This window comes from Carcharhinus amblyrhynchos, chromosome 20, assembly GCF_965287045.1.
Source record: "Carcharhinus amblyrhynchos chromosome 20, sCarAmb.v2.hapA, whole genome shotgun sequence".
NCBI lineage: Eukaryota > Metazoa > Chordata > Chondrichthyes > Carcharhiniformes > Carcharhinidae > Carcharhinus > Carcharhinus amblyrhynchos.
In genome coordinates, this window is record NC_137343.1 from 13167889 (window position 1) to 13187523 (window position 19635).

The window sequence follows — 19635 nt, forward strand, 5'->3', positions numbered from 1 at the left end:
ACTCATCACTCTCTATTAAAAAATTGTCCCTCTGGACCTTTTTGTATCTCATCCATCTGACCTTAAATCTACGTCCTCTAGTTTTAGACTCCCCTACCTTTAGGAAAAGATATTGACTATCTATCTGATCTTGCTTCTCATTATTATATAGACCTCTTTAAGATCACCCCTAAGCCTTCTACGCTCCAGGGAAAAGAGTCCCAGTCTATCCAGCCTTTCTTTATAACTCAGACCATCAAGTCCCAGTAGCATCCTAGTAAATCTTTTCTGCACTCTTTCTAGTTTAATAATATCCTTTTTATAATAGGATGACCAGAACCGTACACAGTATTCCAAGTGTGGCCTTACCAATGTCTTGTACAGAGGTCTGGTTAATGGTCCCACTGGGGGCACACAGGTAAGTAGATCTCCCAAGGGAGGGAGAGAGTCATGTCCAGGCAGTAACTGAGCGCTGCCACCTAGCACTGCCACCCGATCTCTCAGGAGCTAAGGTTGCTGGCTCATTCAGAGCCACCCCACCAGTGTGATTTCGTGGGACCTGCCCTTAACTTTTTCTTTTCTAAGTGTTTGAAAGTATGGCAGGAAATCCAACAAGGCAGCTGGCCTCTGCTTTTCTCATCACAAACAGCACTAAAAAAAGTGGAAACATTCCACCCACTGGGCAGGATTTTCTGGCCGCGCTCACTCCAAGACCGGAATATTCCGCCCGAGGTCAACGGATGGGAAGGGAAAATTCCACCCACTGTCTTACCCTTGCCAATTTTTTTGCCCTGGTCTGCAGTTATTAACTCTTCATTCAGATGCAATTCCACAGCCAATGAAAATAAAAATGAGGTGAGATGCGAAGTGGCTTACAAATTGCTATCACTCATTTTATGTCTCTTCCACAATGTCAGCATTTAGCCTTTTGTTTGGAAGATCATAGACACTGACTTATATTTCAATTCCATGGCATGACACTCTGTTGAAAGCAGATACTTCACTCCATCAATTGAGCTCCTCATTGTAGTTAGCTGAGGACAAGATGGTAATTATTTCAGCTGACATTAGCCAAGTGAATGGACAGGGAAACAAAATATCTATGGTAGCCTTTTCATCAAGGATATTTGATAGTATTTGCCATACTAAATTATCCTTCAGCGTACCCGAACAGGTGCCAGAGTATGGCAACTAGGGGATTTTCACAATAACTTCATTGCAGTGTTAATGTAAGCCTACTTGTGACACCAATAAATAAACAAACAAAAAATGTTGATGGGTCCTTGTTACATTCATCTGATAATGGAATTTATGCACATTGTTTTACCAGTACCTGCTTTCTCGGTCTGCGTAGAGTTCAATGTAAAGGGGATTGATTGTAGGATCAATAACAGCCCATGAGCCCCCTCGGAGTTCAGCGTGAGGTGGGATGTAAACCAGGACAGGCTGCTGGAACTCCCTCAAACTGTCCACGATACTGGCACCAAACTTCAGAACCTGGTCATACATATCTAATGGAAAAAAGCAAGGAAATGGATTCAGATAGTCCACGGTGGATTCATCATCAACTCAACAGAAGGGCAGCCAGAAGGAGTCTTCATTGTCAGCCACTTGTCAAAGTTTTTCTACAAAAAGTAGAAACATTTCAGATTATATCAAGGCAGGTCATTACAATCAGTGGAGCTGTGCACCCGTGAACAGATAACAGTGGAACGTCCACATTTCATAGTATCATAGATTCGTACAATGCAAAAGGAGGCCATTCGGCCCATCAAATCTGCACCGACCACAATCCCACCCAGGCCTATCCCCATAACCCCATGCATTTATCCTAGCTAGTCCCCCGACACTAAGAAGCACATCTCTGGACCATGGGAGGAAACCAGAGCACCTGGAGGAAATCCATGCAGACATAGGGAGAATGTGCAAAACTCTACACAGACAGTGCCTAAGCCAGGTATCGAACCTGGGTCCATGGCGCTGAGGCAACAGTGCTAATCACTTTGCCACCTTGTCACCCAAGAGGACTTCAAAGGGTTCTGCTCTCACCTGCAGTTTCTGACAGGGAGAAAGGGAAATCTCTGCTGCAGAATGGAGTGCTGCAATGATTTAAAATCCTGCCAGGTGACTGGGGAGCATGGAGGTTAAAGTGATCGCGCCACTTCAGAATTTTCACAGCTGACAGGCAGGAAAGCAAATGCTTCGATCATCCAATGATCTCTTTCCAATTGCCTACCACAATTTTCACAAACAAAACCATGCATACAATTTCACCTCATTGCCAAGCTCCCAGCCTCCTTAATGCCCTTGAGGTGCCAATTGAGCTACATTTTTTTGTTATCTGTGTCTCCAAATCTGTGTACCTAGGGTATGTTGTGCTCTACATGAAAGTCTAAACAGTGGCAACTATCAATAATCCAGCAGGCATTCCTTCTGTGTTGGAGATTAGTCTGCATTTTTTAAATTGTTGATTGAGAAACCAGGCTGGAAAATAAACAGATCAACAAGGCCATCTCATGTTGGATTCTTGCCAATTATTTAATGGATCCCAATTGAACAGCCAGATAAAGGAAAAGGCTTAAAGGTCTATTGAACAAAATGCATTTATTTGCTTGCTTGCTTGCAAGATAAATGCTGAGACAGACAGACTGGGCTGGAAAGCCCATTTTCACATTATAACCTCTTTCTCTTGTAATGGCTTGGGAAGCCTGACTGGAAAGGAACATAGTTCATATAGAATGCAAAGTAAAACCACTACCGTGGTGTACACACACTAGTCCCTGCCTGGGACTGCAGTACAGCAGGCCCAGTCCTGGGCCTGCCTTGTTAAAGGCTCAGGTAATGAGTTCCAGCTGGGCAGATCACTGCCAGTTATCAGGGGAACTCGTACTCAATGAGCCCCACTGGGAGATCAATCAGTAATTCTCCATGGACCATGGGGCTTATCACATCTATGTATAAATATAATGCTTGGTGGGAGATGAAGCGATGTTGTTGGAGCTTGTGGTTACAATGAAGTCATTTAGAAGGCTAGTCTAAAATATTTATGTTCTCTTCCCAAAAGATCCTTGCCGGCCTCACTATGACCAGTAAGGAATATGTCCTCGATGTATCATAGAACAATCTATGTATGGGCACACAAACATTACAAAAATAAAAACAGAAAACACTGGATAAACTTAACAGGTGCGGCAACATCTGTGCCGAGAAAAACAGAGTTAACATTCAATTCACCGTCTTGCCCTCATGGCCACATGCCTGTCCTTGCCCCAGTGCAATGCTTCACTGAAACCTAACACAAACAGGAGAAACAACATTTCACCTTCAGATTATATATGTTGTAGCCTTCTGGACTCAACATTGAGTTTGACAACTTTAGACTGTGAACGTTCCCTTCCATATTGACACCACTTTTGTTTTTCATTTTCATTGTCCCAATGCTATAAACCCTCATCCTCTCCCACTGCACCATTTGAGATTTGCTCTTCAGTTTGGCTTTCACTCAACACTGATTTGTGTTCTCCTAGTAACACATTCTGCTTTCCTGTCTTTATGCCACTATCAGTACCTTCTTTAAGTCCTTAACACTCTATCTTGTGTTCCTGACAACTTGGTCAATTTCCCCTTAGCTCTGATCTATCCCTGACCTTCTATTCTATCCCACCTCCTCCACCACCCTGTCTAACTATATAATTGATCACATTTCTACCCTCTTCAGCTCTGAAGAAGAGTCATATGGATTCAAAACATTAACTCTGTTTCTCTCCCCATGGATGCTACCAGACCTACTGAGCTTATCCAGCGTTTTCTGTTTTTATTTCAGATTTCCAGCATCTGCAGTACTTTGCCTTTGTGCAAACACTGCAGAGTATTGCTATACAAGTCTGAAATTACCTTTCATTCCACCAGAAAACCCTCGCCAATTTGCAAACACAATAAGGGGGAGTCGCTCCCGTTTGAAATCCTTGATGACCTGTGCAGTTTTAAAAGCAGAGTCTGGAAACCAGACTTGACCAGCTTGCTGAACAATCTGTTAAATAAAACAGAAGAAGCTCATCAGCTGCATGAACTGAACAATTTACTCAACTACTTGAGGATTACTGCAGCATACTACCCTCACCATAATAGGGCTACAGAATGCGCTGTCACAGTGAGGCTAACAGTGCTTTGTTAGTTATGTGTAAATTGTTACGCAGCTTCAAATACAGGGAGCTATGCAATTAAACATAAAATCCAAACTTCTGAGAAGTGTGTGATTAGCATGTGATTAGCTTCGCTGCAACTCTCTGTCTTTACTATCCAAATGCATTAAAGTTCCTGTACTCACATGGTAAAGATGAGTTAAACTTACCATAGAAAATTAAGAATGCCCATTTCAGTCAAAATATTAACAACAGATAAGCAATCTCTGTCAGTCCTATTTTATCATTTTGACTCTAAGTGCTGAGCAGACTCGAAACTGGGAGTGTTTCAGATCTGACTTTTAGACCCGTCCTCAGTCGCTCCCATTCGCACTCTGCCTGAAAAAATATCAGCGATTCCGAATCGCGCGGAACAAGCCTGTGGGCGGAGCTTAACACGCCCAAAATCCTGCAGCTCCGATCAGCGCCTCCAACTGCGCGTGCGCAGATTAAAGAAATAGAATGCGGCTCTCCTGCCACATCGCTCCTGAGCTGGATAATGCCTGCCCCTGGCCCCACAGACTTTATCCCGCCCCCACAACATCACAGACCCCCTTATCCCCCCAAACCCTTCCACCACACAAACCGATGGCAGGCCCTTCCCCCCTACCGATCTCAGGCAGCGTGGAAGCAGATGCCCCCCTTACCCCTCACCGATCTCAGGCAGAGTGGCAATGGACCCCACTTCCCCCTCACTGATCTCAGGCAGATTGGCAGCGAACCCCCCTCCACCCCCCAACGATCTCAAGCAGAGAGCTGTTGGACACTTACCTCCGCACTAACTAGAGTGCCCAAGTCAGGCTTTTGTGGAGCATGTCTGTTTCACACCAGTTCTGGATGTGGTAAATGCGGTGGTAAAGGGGGAAGTGATGGTAAAGTTGGGGATGCAACCCATTAAGTCAACTTAAATGCATGCAAATACATTTAAATAGCCATCGCGCCCATTTTGAGCGCGGTCGTGATCACGGCCATTTTCGGGCCTTGGTAAAAGGGGAACCAGCGCAGATCGTACTACTTGTTTCATGCCCGACTTTACCAAGTTTTCACGGGCGCAACTTGATGGTAAAATCAGGCACCATGACTTTGGAAATTAATTATTTCCAGTGTGTAATTACATTCCTTCAACTTTTGTGGAAGATTTTATTTTTCTATCTCTCTCTTAATCCAATCTTTCTTTCCCGCTCTTTGTCTCACTTTCTGTACCTGATTTGATACTGAATTCACTATTCCATGTTCAGACCTTGCACAGTCCTTGAAACCAATTGGTTAGAGAGATCAGTTGCTTGCTTTGATCGGTCAGAACCCAGATATCCATGCAGAAGATGCTGCACTGTTTTTATCTCACATGTGCAATGCAAAATATCACAGAGATTAAATGGGCAAGGACACACCACCAACAAAAGGCACTGATCATTGACTGGTTCCAGTGAATTCCAGACCATTAGAGTGTTTTCTTCGTGTTGTAGTGCACTTGCAAATTCCACGGCAATTTAGAGAACTTGAATTTTACTTGCTTTCCTTTTTCGTCTATCTTCTGAAAGGTGGCGACATAAGCTGAATGATCTTTTCACCAGTCCTACCGGCCTTTGAGCTTCTGGCCTATGGAGCCAGTTTTCATGGATAAACCTAGGTTAGAGTCTGTTCTACCAGCTCAGATAGCCATTCCTCATATGCAAAGCTGGAATCTCAGCAGGATATTTGACCACTGCAGACATCATAACCGAACCTGACTTACATTCCAATCTGTAATTATCTTGCAATTGTGTCTTTGCCTATATATGCCATGTTTGTGAACCTACCTCTCCACTCACCTGATGAAGGAGCAGTGCTCCAAAAGCTTGTGATTCCAAATAAACCTATTGGATTTTAATCTGGTGTTGTGAGACTTCTTACTGTGGCTACTACCCCAGTCCAACGCCAGTATCTCCATAACCTTACCTTAACGCTGTATCTAATGACTATGTTATCTTACAGAGTTTACTCGACTGTGACTGGGAGAAGGCACACTTGTTGATTTATCCCCTTCCTTCACCCAGACGTGGCAAATGCAGGACATCAATTACAGCCCAGCTTTGATCAGCGACAAGAGTTTTGAACAGAAATACAAATTAATTTAGCCAAAGGACTTCAGCTTAAACGGATCTAATTTACAGGCAGCTTAAGGGCTACATTTTCTCATCCTCAAACACTGCTTCTCCCAAGTAATTACTACTCACTTTTGATTCTGATTCCAGGTCGGCTGGATCTGCTGGGTTTGTTAATTCAACGGTCCGAGTTTCCACAGCAATAACTCCCACTGGGATCCCTCCTAACCTGTGCAAGGTAATCAATTCAGGATCACTCAAACTAGATAAATTTGTTTAAAGTTGCGGTGAATTTCTCATGTGGCTGGCCATGACACATTTAGAGGTTATACTGTTACTAGGACAGACAGTTAAAGACAGACATGCTCAGAGACAGTGAACTAAGTATGTCTTTATTGTTTCAATTTTTTCAATGGCCAGTGAGGATTTTCTTTGGCAGGTACTGAGCACACACGGTTATATATGGATCTTTCCTGGCGTAGCTCATGGAAGAACTTCTAATTCTAAAAACTAACTACAACAAAAAAAACACATTTTACTTAGATAAATAATGTACTTTGGGGTAGTTTTAAAACAAAACAATTCTTTACACCTTTCCTCTTGAAGTTACCTATAATGGAGTTCAAACTTAATACATGCTTGGGTTTAATTAGTTAAAATCATAAAAGTGGCTTTTCCAGCCATTAACCCTCTGACTAAGCTCAGTCAACTTTATCTTAATTTTAACCTATTATGTAGCCCCTCCTCCTCCCCCACCAGATCCCACGCTGAAATGCAGTGATGGTATTGGACTATAGATGTACGGCTGCCCTAACATTGCAAAATGAAAGTAATTTATTTAGTGCTTTCAGTTTATGCTCTTATAATATAACTGTCTATATAGAAGTTACTGCACTTCAAAAATAATTAAGTAAAGTCAGTAGCTTATTTATTAGTATCATAAGTAGGTTTATATTAACACTGCAGTGAAGTTACCATGAAAATCCCCTAGTCGCCACACTCCGGCACCTGTTCAGGTACTCTGAGGGAGAATTTAATGTGGCCAATGCACCTAACCAATTGTGGGAAGAAGTTTGAAACATTCCGATGCGATAAGCTGTTCTCTAAGTAATGCGGTAGACGGGATAATTGTAACCCCGTTTGCAGCACTTCTTGTTTATCAGCTGCACAGATGATGAATTGGTAGTCAGGTATTTCATGAATAGACTGTACTCCCTGGCAAAGAAACCACATTGTTGAGTACTTTTTGGAGTTCCCTTTGATAAATAGGTTGGCATTCATTTTATCTTTTGGAAGAACCTGGGTGAAGGTCCAAAGTCCATGGTGCAGACCACCACCAAGATTAAAACTATAGGAGAGAAGATGAAGTCAAATCAACAAATAGTAAATAGATCATTTAGAGCTTGAATATACTGTGGGAGGAAGGAAAGACTGAAGGACAGTACAAAATAGTGTTAACTCATCTTGTTTTTGATAAGAGAGGGGATTAAGGGTTATGGGGAGAAAGCGGGAAAGTGGAACTGAGCAGCGACAGATCAGCCATGATCTTATTGAATGGCGGGGCAGGCTCGAAGGGCTAGATGGCCTACTCCTGCTCCTATTTCTTATGTTCTTATGATTCAAACACAATGAGGACTCAGGGAGGAGGAAGATTGTGACGTATAGCAGATCTGGAGTTTATGGACAGCACAAGGAAATAGTTAAAAGCTGTAGCATTTAACCTTAAGCAGGAAAGAAATTTACTGATTCTTACCTTGCTCTTCCCACAACTACAGTCTGTGCCCAAGGTTTCATGATTTCAGTGAAGGATCCATGGTCAAAGAAGCCACTCTGCCAGGCACTTTTGATAGCTGCAATTTAACAAGAATTGCATAAGAAAGAAATTGCTCCTCTAAACCAGTCACAAGGTGACACAATCCTTTTTAGCGTTTATTCTTTCTCCAACACGTTTTGCTAGATAGTCCCCCATGCATCACATCTGCGCAACTTGTAGAGTGGCACAGTGGCTAGCACTGCTGCCTCACAACACCAGGAACCCAGGTTCAATTCCAGCCTTAGGTCACTGTCTGCCTGGAGTCTGCACGTTCTCCTTGTGTCTGCATGAGTTTCCACTGGGTGCTCCGGTTTCCTCCCACAGTCCAAAAATATGTGGGTTGGGTTGGTTGGCCATGCTAAATTGATCCTAGTGTCAGGGGGATTAGCAGGGTAAATGAGGGTTACAGAAGTAGGCCTGGGTGGGATTCTGTTTGGTACAGACTTGATGGGCTGAATGGTCTCCTGTACTGTAGGGATTCTATGAAGTTTCATGATTATTGTCTCAGCTGTTTTACATGGAACAATTGTAAGTAATCAGAGGAATTTCTAGATGCAAAACCATATGCACTAAATTGTAGCATTCATTAAATCATTTCTTATTCTATACCAAACATGACGTTCTTACTCGGATGGGGTCTACCAGCCAGCATCCAACGTGGATCATATGGGGCCTTGGTGGGGACAAAATCAATTTCCCTCTCAGGACAATCCTTTGGGGAAATCACAGGCACTGGACTCATGTTGTTCTGTAGGAACAGAATAGAACAAGCATTCAAACTAAATATTCATTCATCTAATACCTTAAAAACATAGCTTGATAGAAATTAATATTTAATCTGATCACAGTTTGTAGAGGGGAAGCAAGGAAAGCACAAGTGGTAAATATTTAGAACAAAACATGAATAAGCTACCAGTAAATGATGTGTGAATACCGTGATTTCACACTCTGCCTTGCCTTGGTCAACCCAAGAGTGTCTCATTTTATCAGGAATTAAAAGTGGACTTTATGTTAGTTTGAATCAAGGGGTGGGATTTTCCTGTCCCACCCACCACGGGAATCGTAGCGGATGGAACATGGACCATGCAATGGTCTGTTGACCTCGAGCAGGATTTTCTGACCTTGGGGTGAGTGCGGCCGGAAAATCCTATTCAAAGTGTTTCGATCCTGCACTTGGAATCCTTACATTTGGACTATTGTCCTGTAGAAAGATGCCTTTGGATAGAAATGGAATCGATGAAGATATTACTTTAATAAGCTTTAAGACACAGGCTTGGAAAGACATTATTGGAAGAGATCATCCCACAATCACACATTTGACAAAGGTAATACATAGCCCACAAAGACCACCAAAATGGAGAGACGGGGAACATGAAGGAATTCACTCTCCTACAAAAAGGAATTGGAGCTTTTGTGTGAAGTCTCTATTGGTTTGAAACATCATGGGCTGTTAATTCTTTAACAGTGAGGAACTACAGACTGCCCCTCAAACCTTTCTTTCCTCTGGGCAAGTATATTTGCTTCAATAGTTTCATCCACTCTATACCCTTTCGAGATGCAGATACATAGACAATAACAATCAGGAACCTTAATGCTACTCTGTTTCAGTTGGCCCTATAAACTGCTTTAGACAGATTAAATTCATGCTAGCCAAGTTCAATAAAGATCATAAATCCCCAACTGAGACTTTGAAAGCTTAAGACTGAAAAAAACTTCCATCCAAGTTGGATTCGTACAGAGTTGTGCTGTAAACTTACACACTCACCTTAGGCATGTAAGAGAGCCACTGCAAGATGGTGTAAACTCCCTCAAAATCATCAGGAACGGTGGTGTGCGATACACCATTGTTGTGCATGATGTGCACTCCACCCAGCTGGTTGTTGGATGTGTACACTTCACGGCCAAGAACCTATCAGGAATGAATGACACAGATTGAGGTGAGAGAAAGAAAGAACTATTTTCTTCCACTGTAGCTATGTAAAACACTGATTTGAAGCAAAGATAATGTGGAATTAGTTTGCATTATCAGAAACAAATAAATGCAAGTCTTGGATCAAAGCACAAAAACCCAATTTGGTTTTTGGAAGTTTCGCTTCTACTGTTGACTCAATGCATCATTTTCACTTTGGAGAAGAGACATCAGCTCAGCCCTTCCTTCCTGTTCTGTGTACAGGCAGATTGTACAACCCCTGATATTAACCCTGCTTAATTCATCACACAATAGAATCATACAGCATAGAAACAGGCTGTCAGCCCACCATGTCAATATCGACCAAGAAATACTGATCTATACTAATCCCATTTACCAGCACTTTGTCCATAGCCTATTATGCCTTTGTAACTTAAGTACTCGTCCAGATGCTCCTTAAGTGCTGCCAAAGTACCTGCCTCCACCAGCCTCTCAGGCAGCGCAATCCATATTTTCACTACCCTCTGGGTGAAAAAGGTTTTCCTCAGATCTCCCCTTAACCACTTCGTCCTCACCTTAAACTTATTATCTCTGATCTTAGACATCTATGCCATTGTGAAAAGATGTTATGATCTACCCTATCTCTGCCTCTCATAATATCAGATCCCCCCATAAGAAGGAAATCATTCGGCCCATCGAGTCTGCACCAACTGTTTGAAAGAGCATCCCACCCAGGTCCACACCCCACCCTATCCCCTATCACCCTAACCGCACATATTTTCCATGGCCAATGCACCTAACCTGCACATCTTCGGACTGTGGGAGGAGACCAGAGCACCCGGAGAAAACCTACGCAGATACAAGGAGAATGTGGAAACTCCACACAGTCATCCAAGGCTGGAATTGAACCTGGGTCTCTGGTGCTGTGAGGCAGTAGTGCTAACCACTGTGCCATCCTCATCTTGTCATGGCAGTGCAAATGGAATTTTCAATGATTCGAAACCAGCTCAGAAATGTTTGATAGGCTTTTTGCTTCTAAATTGGCAACATTATGTTAATTAATACAGAAAGCAGTATGCATTATCCTGACCTTGTTCAGTGCACTGGCTCCAGTGAGAATGATGTGGGAATTTTCCACTTGGATCACACGTTGTCCCAACCTCACTAAGTACGCTCCAATTCCAATTGCACGACAGGTCACCTGCAAAATACAAATGGGCTGAGTATCTCTGGCCAGCCATTTCTGCTAGCTGTTTACAGTTGAAGATGCTATTGACAGATACTAGGGTACTAGGGTAGAAGCTTCTTTATACTGCACTTGTCACAAACTGGCTATTGTGTTCAGGGTGAAATTCTGTGTTATATTAATTGGGTTTTTTTTGGTTATTAAAACAGGAATAGAATAATTTCACCAAACATATTAAGCAATCCATAACAAACTGCAAAACAATTTGTACTCTGTCACATCTTAGAAAGTCATTTTTTCAAAGCTTTTATTTATCACAGTGAAGTCCTCTACAGCAACTATCATAGATGTGCAAATCCTTCTCTACATTTTGTTCAAAGTTTGGGGCATTTTATTGTTTCAGACATGCATCTGTTAACTAAATTTTCTCCAAATTTCTCTCCTCCGGACAGTGAAATTGCACAGGTTTTAAAAGCACTTGTATCTCACCATTCTCCAGGTATAAGTAAGACCATCCATTTCCCAGCAAAGCTAATATCACCTCCATTACGTACGGATAAATACAAAACACTCCTTTGATCAGAAACAGTATTTATTTTTCTGTTACAGTGTTCACTTAGGTAATGGAAAAAAGGTCCTTATGTTAATTTACTTAGCTTCACAATTTCTTTCTCAAAACATCCACGACTTATTCCACCCACTTCCACGATTGTACTTGAGTTTCCCACTCTGCAAGGCTATCGCAGTCTTTTTAAAAAGACAAAGCACTCTTGTCCCACTCAAAAAGTGATGAACGTCTTTCACTCTATTGGCCAATGATATCAGCCATACACAAGTCAGCCTTCCATTCCTTAAAAGTATTAGCTGGACATCATTATTTGAAAAACTTGTCACATGCAAACCTCTTTCCAATACAGAATGAAAGTCAGACCACATCATCTATTCCCAGCCAAAACCCAATTGCTAGAAACATCCAGATCACATGTGTCTCCATTTACAACTGTACTAAATAATTTACTTTTAACTAAGCCATCTTTTATTACTAAAACATAAAATCCTTCTTTTATAGAATGCCATCCAATTCTCTGTTCATTAAACTAATTTCTAGGTATCCACAATTAAATTTCTTACATCTTAACCATAAATGTATCATCTTCCCACATGTGTAAAACATCAAATTCACCTGAATGTCCTGTGTGCAATGATGATCCACTGTTTTAGTTCTTGATCAGTCTGACCTCCACTCTAAAACTTACAATTATTTTTCAATCTTCAAAGTTGACTAATTAAGCTGTTGGCTTAAACCTGTGTTTAGTGTGATATTAAGAGGACACAAATCCAACCAAAGCAGTAGACCATGGTGGATTGTGTGGTATAACTCCCTCATCCTTACGAAGCATTCCACTATTTGACAAATGGGCCGGAGTTCTCTTGTCTCGCATGTCCTGCCACAGCTGCCAGTGAGGATGGAGAATTTGGCAAATCTCCATTCACAGCAGCAGGACCGGATGAACCTAGCTACTGGTGAGGTGAGAGAAATCCAGGCACTGTGAGCAATACCAGTCTGCAAAGTCAGTCACACTTACCAGGCTGATTGTGACAATCTCATTGTAGGCGAGGGATGATTCTCCAGCAATAGCTCCAGCTCCACGCAGATTCTCCACTCCCAGGTCTTCCTCCTTGCCAATAATGTCAGTTATCATATATCTGCAAAACAGAACCATAGTTAGGAAAGTCACCTAGCCTTTTCTACATAGCTAGTTTAAGAGACTACTAATGTTGGAACAAAACTGGAAACACTAATAACACTTTCCGTCTCTGAGGAAGCCCAATATCCACTTTCACCATAGGAAGCATTCTTTCTGGTTGTACCACAGTTTGGTATGGCTCCTGCTCTGACCAAGACCCCAAGAAACTACAAAAGGTTATGAACATATCCCAATCTATCACGCAAACCAGTCTCCCATCCATTGACTCTGTCTGCACTTCCCACTGCCTCGGCAAAGCAGCCAGCATAATTATGCACCCCGGACATTCTCTCTTCCGCTTTCTTCTGTCCAGAAAAAGATACAAAAGTCCAAGGTCACACACCAACCTACTCAAGAAAGCTTCTTCCCTGCTGCCGTCAGATTTTTGAATGGACCTATCTTGCATTAAGTTGATCTTTCTCTACACCCTAGCTATGACTGTAATACTACATTCTGCACTCTATCATTTCCTTCTCTATGAATGGTATACTCTGTCTGTATTGCATGCAAAAAACAATACTTTTCACTGTATGTTAATACATTTGACAATAATAAATCAAATCAAATTTTCACTACCAAACTTTAGTCCCCATAAAAAATATATTATTTAACTAAAACACACATTCTTTCTCAAAAGCCCAGCATAGCAAAATACCATGTAGTCTATTGGAGAGAATTGATGACAACCATCACAGTTCACTTCTCTTGGGCCACACTATTAGTTGAAGTGGGTGGATGAATGCACATCACCGTATGTTGATCAATATCCCTCCAAGCAAATGATTCTTAACTGGATTTGATTCCTTTTCTTTATCTGAGAAAATGGCTTGTCTCCACTCATCATCTCTTCCAAATAGCTTGGCTGACTTTGCAGTACTTCAATGTTAAACAGAGAGGGGAAATGAGAGATAGAACCCATGTCTTACTCTATGGAATTCCATTTTAATACAGCAGTCAAAGAATCATAAAATCCCTAAAGTGCTGAAAGTAGCCATTTGGCCCATCAAGCTGCACCGATTCGCCGACAGAGCATCTTACACTATCCCCTTAATCCCATGCATTTACCCCACTAATCCCCCCAACCTACACATCCTGGGATATAAGGGGCTACTTAGTATGGCCAATCCACTAACCTGCACGTCTTTGGACTGTGGGAGGAAACCAGAGCACCCAGAAGAAACCCAAGCAGACATGAAGAGAACATGCAAACTCCACACAGACAGTGACCCAAGGCTGGAATCGAACCCATGTCCTTGGTGCTGTGAAGCAGCAGTGCAAACCACTGTGCCACCATGCCATACTATTAGCACAGAAGGAACTTTCAAGCTTTAATTCGATGTAAACGTATTTATTGAGACAGAAACTAAGTGATATTAAGCTTACCTTAGCTTATCATTCATTGACAAAATATAAGAAGAGGAAACATTGGAGTTACACTTTTTCAACACCTAATAGTCCCAAAGGAAAGAATCCTTGCTCCTTATGATTTAAAGTATGTGACCCAGTGCACAGTCTGAGATGAAGCCTTGGGTGAATAGTAGATCTACTACTGTTTCTGGATTTATGCATATGATTTACATATGCATCCAAAATCCAAAAACAAGTTGGAGTCACTTTCATATCAGATGGCATTAGCAAAATGGGTTTAAGGATAGAGTCATTTACATTGGTCGCAAAATGCAGTCATTACAAAATACAGCCCAAGGAAAATTAATATTGAAAAGTTCATTAAAAAATGAAAAAGCCTTTAGTTGTTTGAGTTTCTTTAGATGGCTTTTCTTTTTTTTAATTTATAAGTGTCACAAGGAGGCTTACATTAACACTGCAATGAAGTTACTGTGAGAATCCCCTAGTCATCACATTCTGGCACCTGTTCTGATACACTGAGGCAGAATTTAACATGGCCAATGCACCTAACCAGCACATTTTTCTGACTGTGGAAGGAAACTGGAGTACCCGGAGGAAATCCACTCAGACACGATGAGAATGTACAAACTCTGCACAGACAATGACCCAAACCGGGAATTGAACTTGGGTCCCTGGCTGCTGTGAGGCAACAGTGCTAACCACTGTGCCACCCTTTGCAGGCTTTGCAAGGTGTTAGACTCTTCTCAAAAGCTTAGTTTATCACACTGGTCTTACTCAAAATTTCTGTCCATAGCCTTGCACTAGCCTATGTATCCCTTGTAGTTCAATCAAAATTGTAATTAGCTAGAATATGAGAAGTGTTTGAAACTTAGAGAAGGGCTCATTAATAGAGCTATCATGCAACATATACTCAGCAGTAACCTGCTCACTGACGCTCAGTTTGGTTTCCATCAGGATCACTCAGCTCCTGACCTCATTTCAACTTTAGTCCAAAGATGGACAAAAGAGCTGAATTCAAGAGATGAGGTGAGAGTAATTGCCCTTGACATCAAGGTCCCAGTCGACCAAGGGTGACATCAAGGAGCTGGAGCAAAAGTGGAGTCAATGGAGATGAGGGGGAAAACACTCCACTGGCTCGAGTCATATCTAGCACAAAGGAAGATGGCTGTGGTTGTTGGAGATCAATCATCTCAGTCCGAGGATATCACTGCTGGAGTCTTAGGAGGAATTCTGCCTTCAACTGCTTCATCCTAAGGTTAAAAGGGGGATGTCCACTGATAATCGCACAATGTTCAGCACCATTCGCAAATCCTCAGATAGTGAAGTAGACCATATGCGGCAAGACCTGAACAACATTCAGACTTCGGCTGATATCTAGCAAGTAATATTCATGCCACACAAGAGCCAGGCAATGATCATCTCCATGGTGGCACAGTGGTCAGCACTGCTGCCTCACAGCGCCAGGGACCTGGGTTCAATTCCTGGCTTGGGTCACTGTCCGTGCAGAGCCTGCACATTCTCCCCGTGTCAGGGTGGTTTTCCTCCGGGTGCTCCAGTTTCCTCCCACAATCCCAAAGACATGCTGGTTAGGTGCATTGGCTATGCTAAATTTTCCCTCAGTATAACCGAACAGCGCCGGAGTGTGGCGACTAGGGGATTTTCACAGTAACTTCATTGCAGTGTTAATGTAAGCCAACTTGTGACTGATAATAAATAAACTTTAAAAAGAGGAGAATCCAAACATCTCTTGTTGACATTCAATAGCATTACCATCACTGAACCCCCCCCAACCCCCCACTATCAACATCTGGAGATTACCATTGATCAGAAACTGAACTGGATTAGCCTTATAAATACTGTGGCTACAAAGACAGGTCAGAGACTGGGAATTCTGCTGCGAGTACCTCACATCCTGACTCCCCAAAAACTGTCCACCATCTACAAGGCGCAATTCAGGAATACTCTCCACTTGCTTCGATGAGTGTAGCTTAATCAATACCCAAGTAGCTTGACACCATTCAGGACAAAGCAGCCGTCTTGATTGGCATCCCTTCCACAAATATTTACTCCCTCTATCACCAATGCACAGTAGCAGCAGTGTGCATCAGCTACAAGTAACACTGCAGAAACTCACCAAGGCTCCTTAGACAGCACCTTCCAAACCCATGACTGTCATCACATAGAAGGATAAAAACAGCAGATGCATGGGAACAACACCACCTGCAAGATCTCCTCCAAACCATGCATCATTCTGACCTGGAAATATTTTGCTGTTCCTTCACTGTCATTGGGTCAAAATCCTGGAACTCCCTCCCTAACAGCACTGTGGGTGTACCTACACCACATAGACTGCAACAATTCAAGAAAGGACAATTAGGGATGGGCAATTATAATAGCCCTGCCAGCAACACCAATGTCCTGTGAAAAGAATGATGTTGAAGCCAAAATTTTCCCAAGGACTATTAATTGACTGCTGTTTATTCCCAGCGTGTGAGAGTCAATGCCTTGCTTCAGGTCGCTATGTCCCTTAGCAATCTGTGGAACAACTTTTCTGATTTGCTTCAGGCTAGAATGGATTCACACAATGGCTAGGATCTCCCCCCCACAACCCTGCAGTGGGTTTTCCAGTAGTGGAGGTGGTTTGTCATTGGCTGGCAGTGGGAAGACAATTCCATGGCTTGTGGCCGTGTCGCAGGAGAACCCACCAGCCAATGTCACCCACCTCCACCGCCGGCAAACCCACTGCAGGTTGAGGATAGAAAATCCCAGCCAATAGGTATAAACAATACACACAGCTAATTCCCTGGCAATGCTGTTGCACTGTGATCTCCAGCGATAAAATCTTTTTAAAAAAACTTTGTAAGCAAGAACATCAAAAGCTTTGTTCTGCTTTTGTCACACTCTTCATCAGTTTAAACAAACAGTACATCAAGATGTTACACACTATCTTTTATAGGTGCTGATTGTACATTAATTTTAGATTTTCCAATTTTGCTGTATATAATACCCACCTGTACTCTCCATCCTCCTCCACATGTTGACAATGCACAGAATTAAAGGGACTAATTCTGGTGTAGTCCTGAGGCGTCAAATATAGGTACCTGAAGCCCTGATAAATTAAACGCATATTAGAAATTAACAATCCGAATGATGTATTCAAATTTTAACATCACGAGAGATGAACCTACAATGAAGTTATATTCTCAATCAGTTGAAGGTTGTTCTAACTGTCCACATACACTGAGTGATGTAATTCACATCTTAAAATTAAATTTTATTATTATGGAGGAAACACTGTACTGAAATATTCTAAAAAGCACTTCGGAAATGGTAAAAGCTTCCATTTGTTACCAAGTGTGCCATCAGAGCTTTAGGGGATTATTACACACACGTTTAGTGAAACTGTTTCCACTTACACAACATTAATAACATTTAGCTGGACTGACTTCTGGTTAGGCCAGACATTCCCTCTCACAAAAGATGCTTCAGAGAATTTACAGACAGAATGATCTTCTGCACTACTGTTGATCGCCTAGATGAGTCAGGTAGGAATCTTCCGGGACGGTTTTCTCCCAGGTTGACATTTTTTTTATCTCTCCCAGAAGATCACATACTGAACATACGAATTTGGAGAAGAACAAGGCAATTCAGCCCACAAGCCTGCTCCATCATTCAATAACACGGCTGACTTGATTGTGGCCTCAACTTTACATTCTGCCTCCTTCCCCATGCTTTTAAGTGGGGTGGGGAGTGTATCTATTGTGATATACAAGGTATTGCAGTCCCGTGAAACAGGCAGCATGGGCCAGACATTCCTTACCTGTTCATCATTGGTCATAATTAAAGAATCCAAGGATGTGAGGTTAGGTGTACTGGCCATGCTAAATTGCCCCTTCGTGTCAGGGGAACTAGCAACGTAAATGTACGGGATTATGGGGATAGGGCCTGGGTGGGATTGTGGTTGGTGCAGACTCGATGGGCTGATTGGCCTCCTTCTGTACTGTAATGATTCTAAAGTAACCATATTGTGATTGAGGCACACGCCTCAGGATTCCCCATGCTTTATTCATTCATTGGATATGCTAGGCCATTTCAAAGAGCAGTGTGGTTATCAACCATATTGCTATGGGTCTGGAGTCACATGGAGGCCAGGCTGGGTAAGGGCGGCAGATTTCCTTCGCTGAAGGCCATCAGTGAATTAGATGGTTTTTTATGATGATCTGGTAGTCCTACGATCATTATTGAAAATGGCTTTTTAATCCTTCTTTTTGAGTGATTGAAGTTAAATTGCCCAGATACTATTATGAGATTTAAATTCATGTCTTTAGATCATTAATCCAGATTTCTGGCATAACTAGTTCACTATCATAACCATTATGCTACCGTTCACTAATGACTGGGGACATTTTAAAACATAAGAAATAGGAGCAGCAGTGGAGCATTCAACCCCTCTGGCCTGCTCTGCTATTCAATTCAATTGTGGCTAATGTTCTACCTCAACTCCACTTTCCCATATCTCTTCATTCCCTGAGAAATCTCTGCTGATACTAATTATCTTAAGTTCCTCAGTCATATTAGCCCCTTGGTTACCCTTTATTATTGATATGTAATTTGTGTCTTCTCCTGTGAAGACAGACATTAAATATTTCTTCAGATTCTCTGACATTTCAAGATTCTCCATGATAAATTTCTATCTTTGTCTCTTTGGGACCAATGTTTATTTTAGCTCCTTGTCTCCTGTTTACATACTGTAGAAAGTCTTACAGTCAGCTTCATTTTCTGGCTAGTCTACTCGTACTCTATTTTTGCCCTTTTTATCATCTGTTGGTGGCCCTTTGCTAGTTTCGAAACCATTCCCAATCCCTTACTACTACTATTCTTTGCACAATTGTAAAACCTCTCCTTTCAATCGAATACTGTCCTTAACTTTTCCTGGTAAGCTAAATTTGGACCTTCAGATTGAATCCTATTTTTAAATGAAATATAAGAACATAAGAACATAAGAAATAGGAGCAGGAGTAGGCCACCCAGCCCCTCGAGCCTGCCCCGCCATTCAATAAGATCATGGCTGATCTGTTGTGGCTCAGTTCCACTTTCCCGCCCTCTCCCCATAACCCTTAATCCCCTCTCTTATCAAGAACCCATCAACCCGCTTCTTAAAAATATTTAGCGAGGCAGCCTCCACCACTTCAACGGGCAGAGAATTCCAGAGATTCACCACCCTTTGAGTGAAGAAGTTCCTCCTCAACTCCGTTCTAAACCGCCTCCCCTTTATCTTGAGGCTGTGCCCCCTAGTCCTACTGTCTTTTTTGAGCGGGAAGAGTCTCTCCACCTCTATCCTATCCATCCCATTCATCATCTTATACG

At 42.2% G+C, this 19635-nt stretch overlaps 1 protein-coding gene across 6 annotated transcripts in view; it reads right to left on the minus strand.

Annotated features, from left to right (window-relative positions):
- Positions 1–19635, minus strand: part of acacb (acetyl-CoA carboxylase beta) — a 118503-nt gene that overhangs the window by 11357 nt on the left and 87511 nt on the right. For 5 of the 6 annotated variants that reach the window (XR_013889040.1, XM_080208094.1, XM_080208093.1 and 2 more), the window contains 9 exons: positions 17280–17377; positions 12739–12859; positions 11057–11167; positions 9823–9966; positions 8685–8805; positions 7998–8094; positions 6377–6473; positions 3874–4009; positions 1313–1490 (listed from right to left, as the gene is read on the minus strand). Coding sequence is in view for 5 of the 6 variants with exons in the window: in XM_080208094.1 (XP_080064220.1) it covers positions 1313–1490; positions 3874–4009; positions 6377–6473; positions 7998–8094; positions 8685–8805; positions 9823–9966; positions 11057–11167; positions 12739–12859; positions 17280–17377 (1103 nt within the window). In the remaining variant the exon portion in view is untranslated. Of the gene's footprint in view, positions 1–1312; positions 1491–3873; positions 4010–6376; positions 6474–7997; positions 8095–8684; positions 8806–9822; positions 9967–11056; positions 11168–12738; positions 12860–17279; positions 17378–19635 lie in introns of those variants that run through there. The other variant, XM_080208097.1, reaches the window with a different exon arrangement.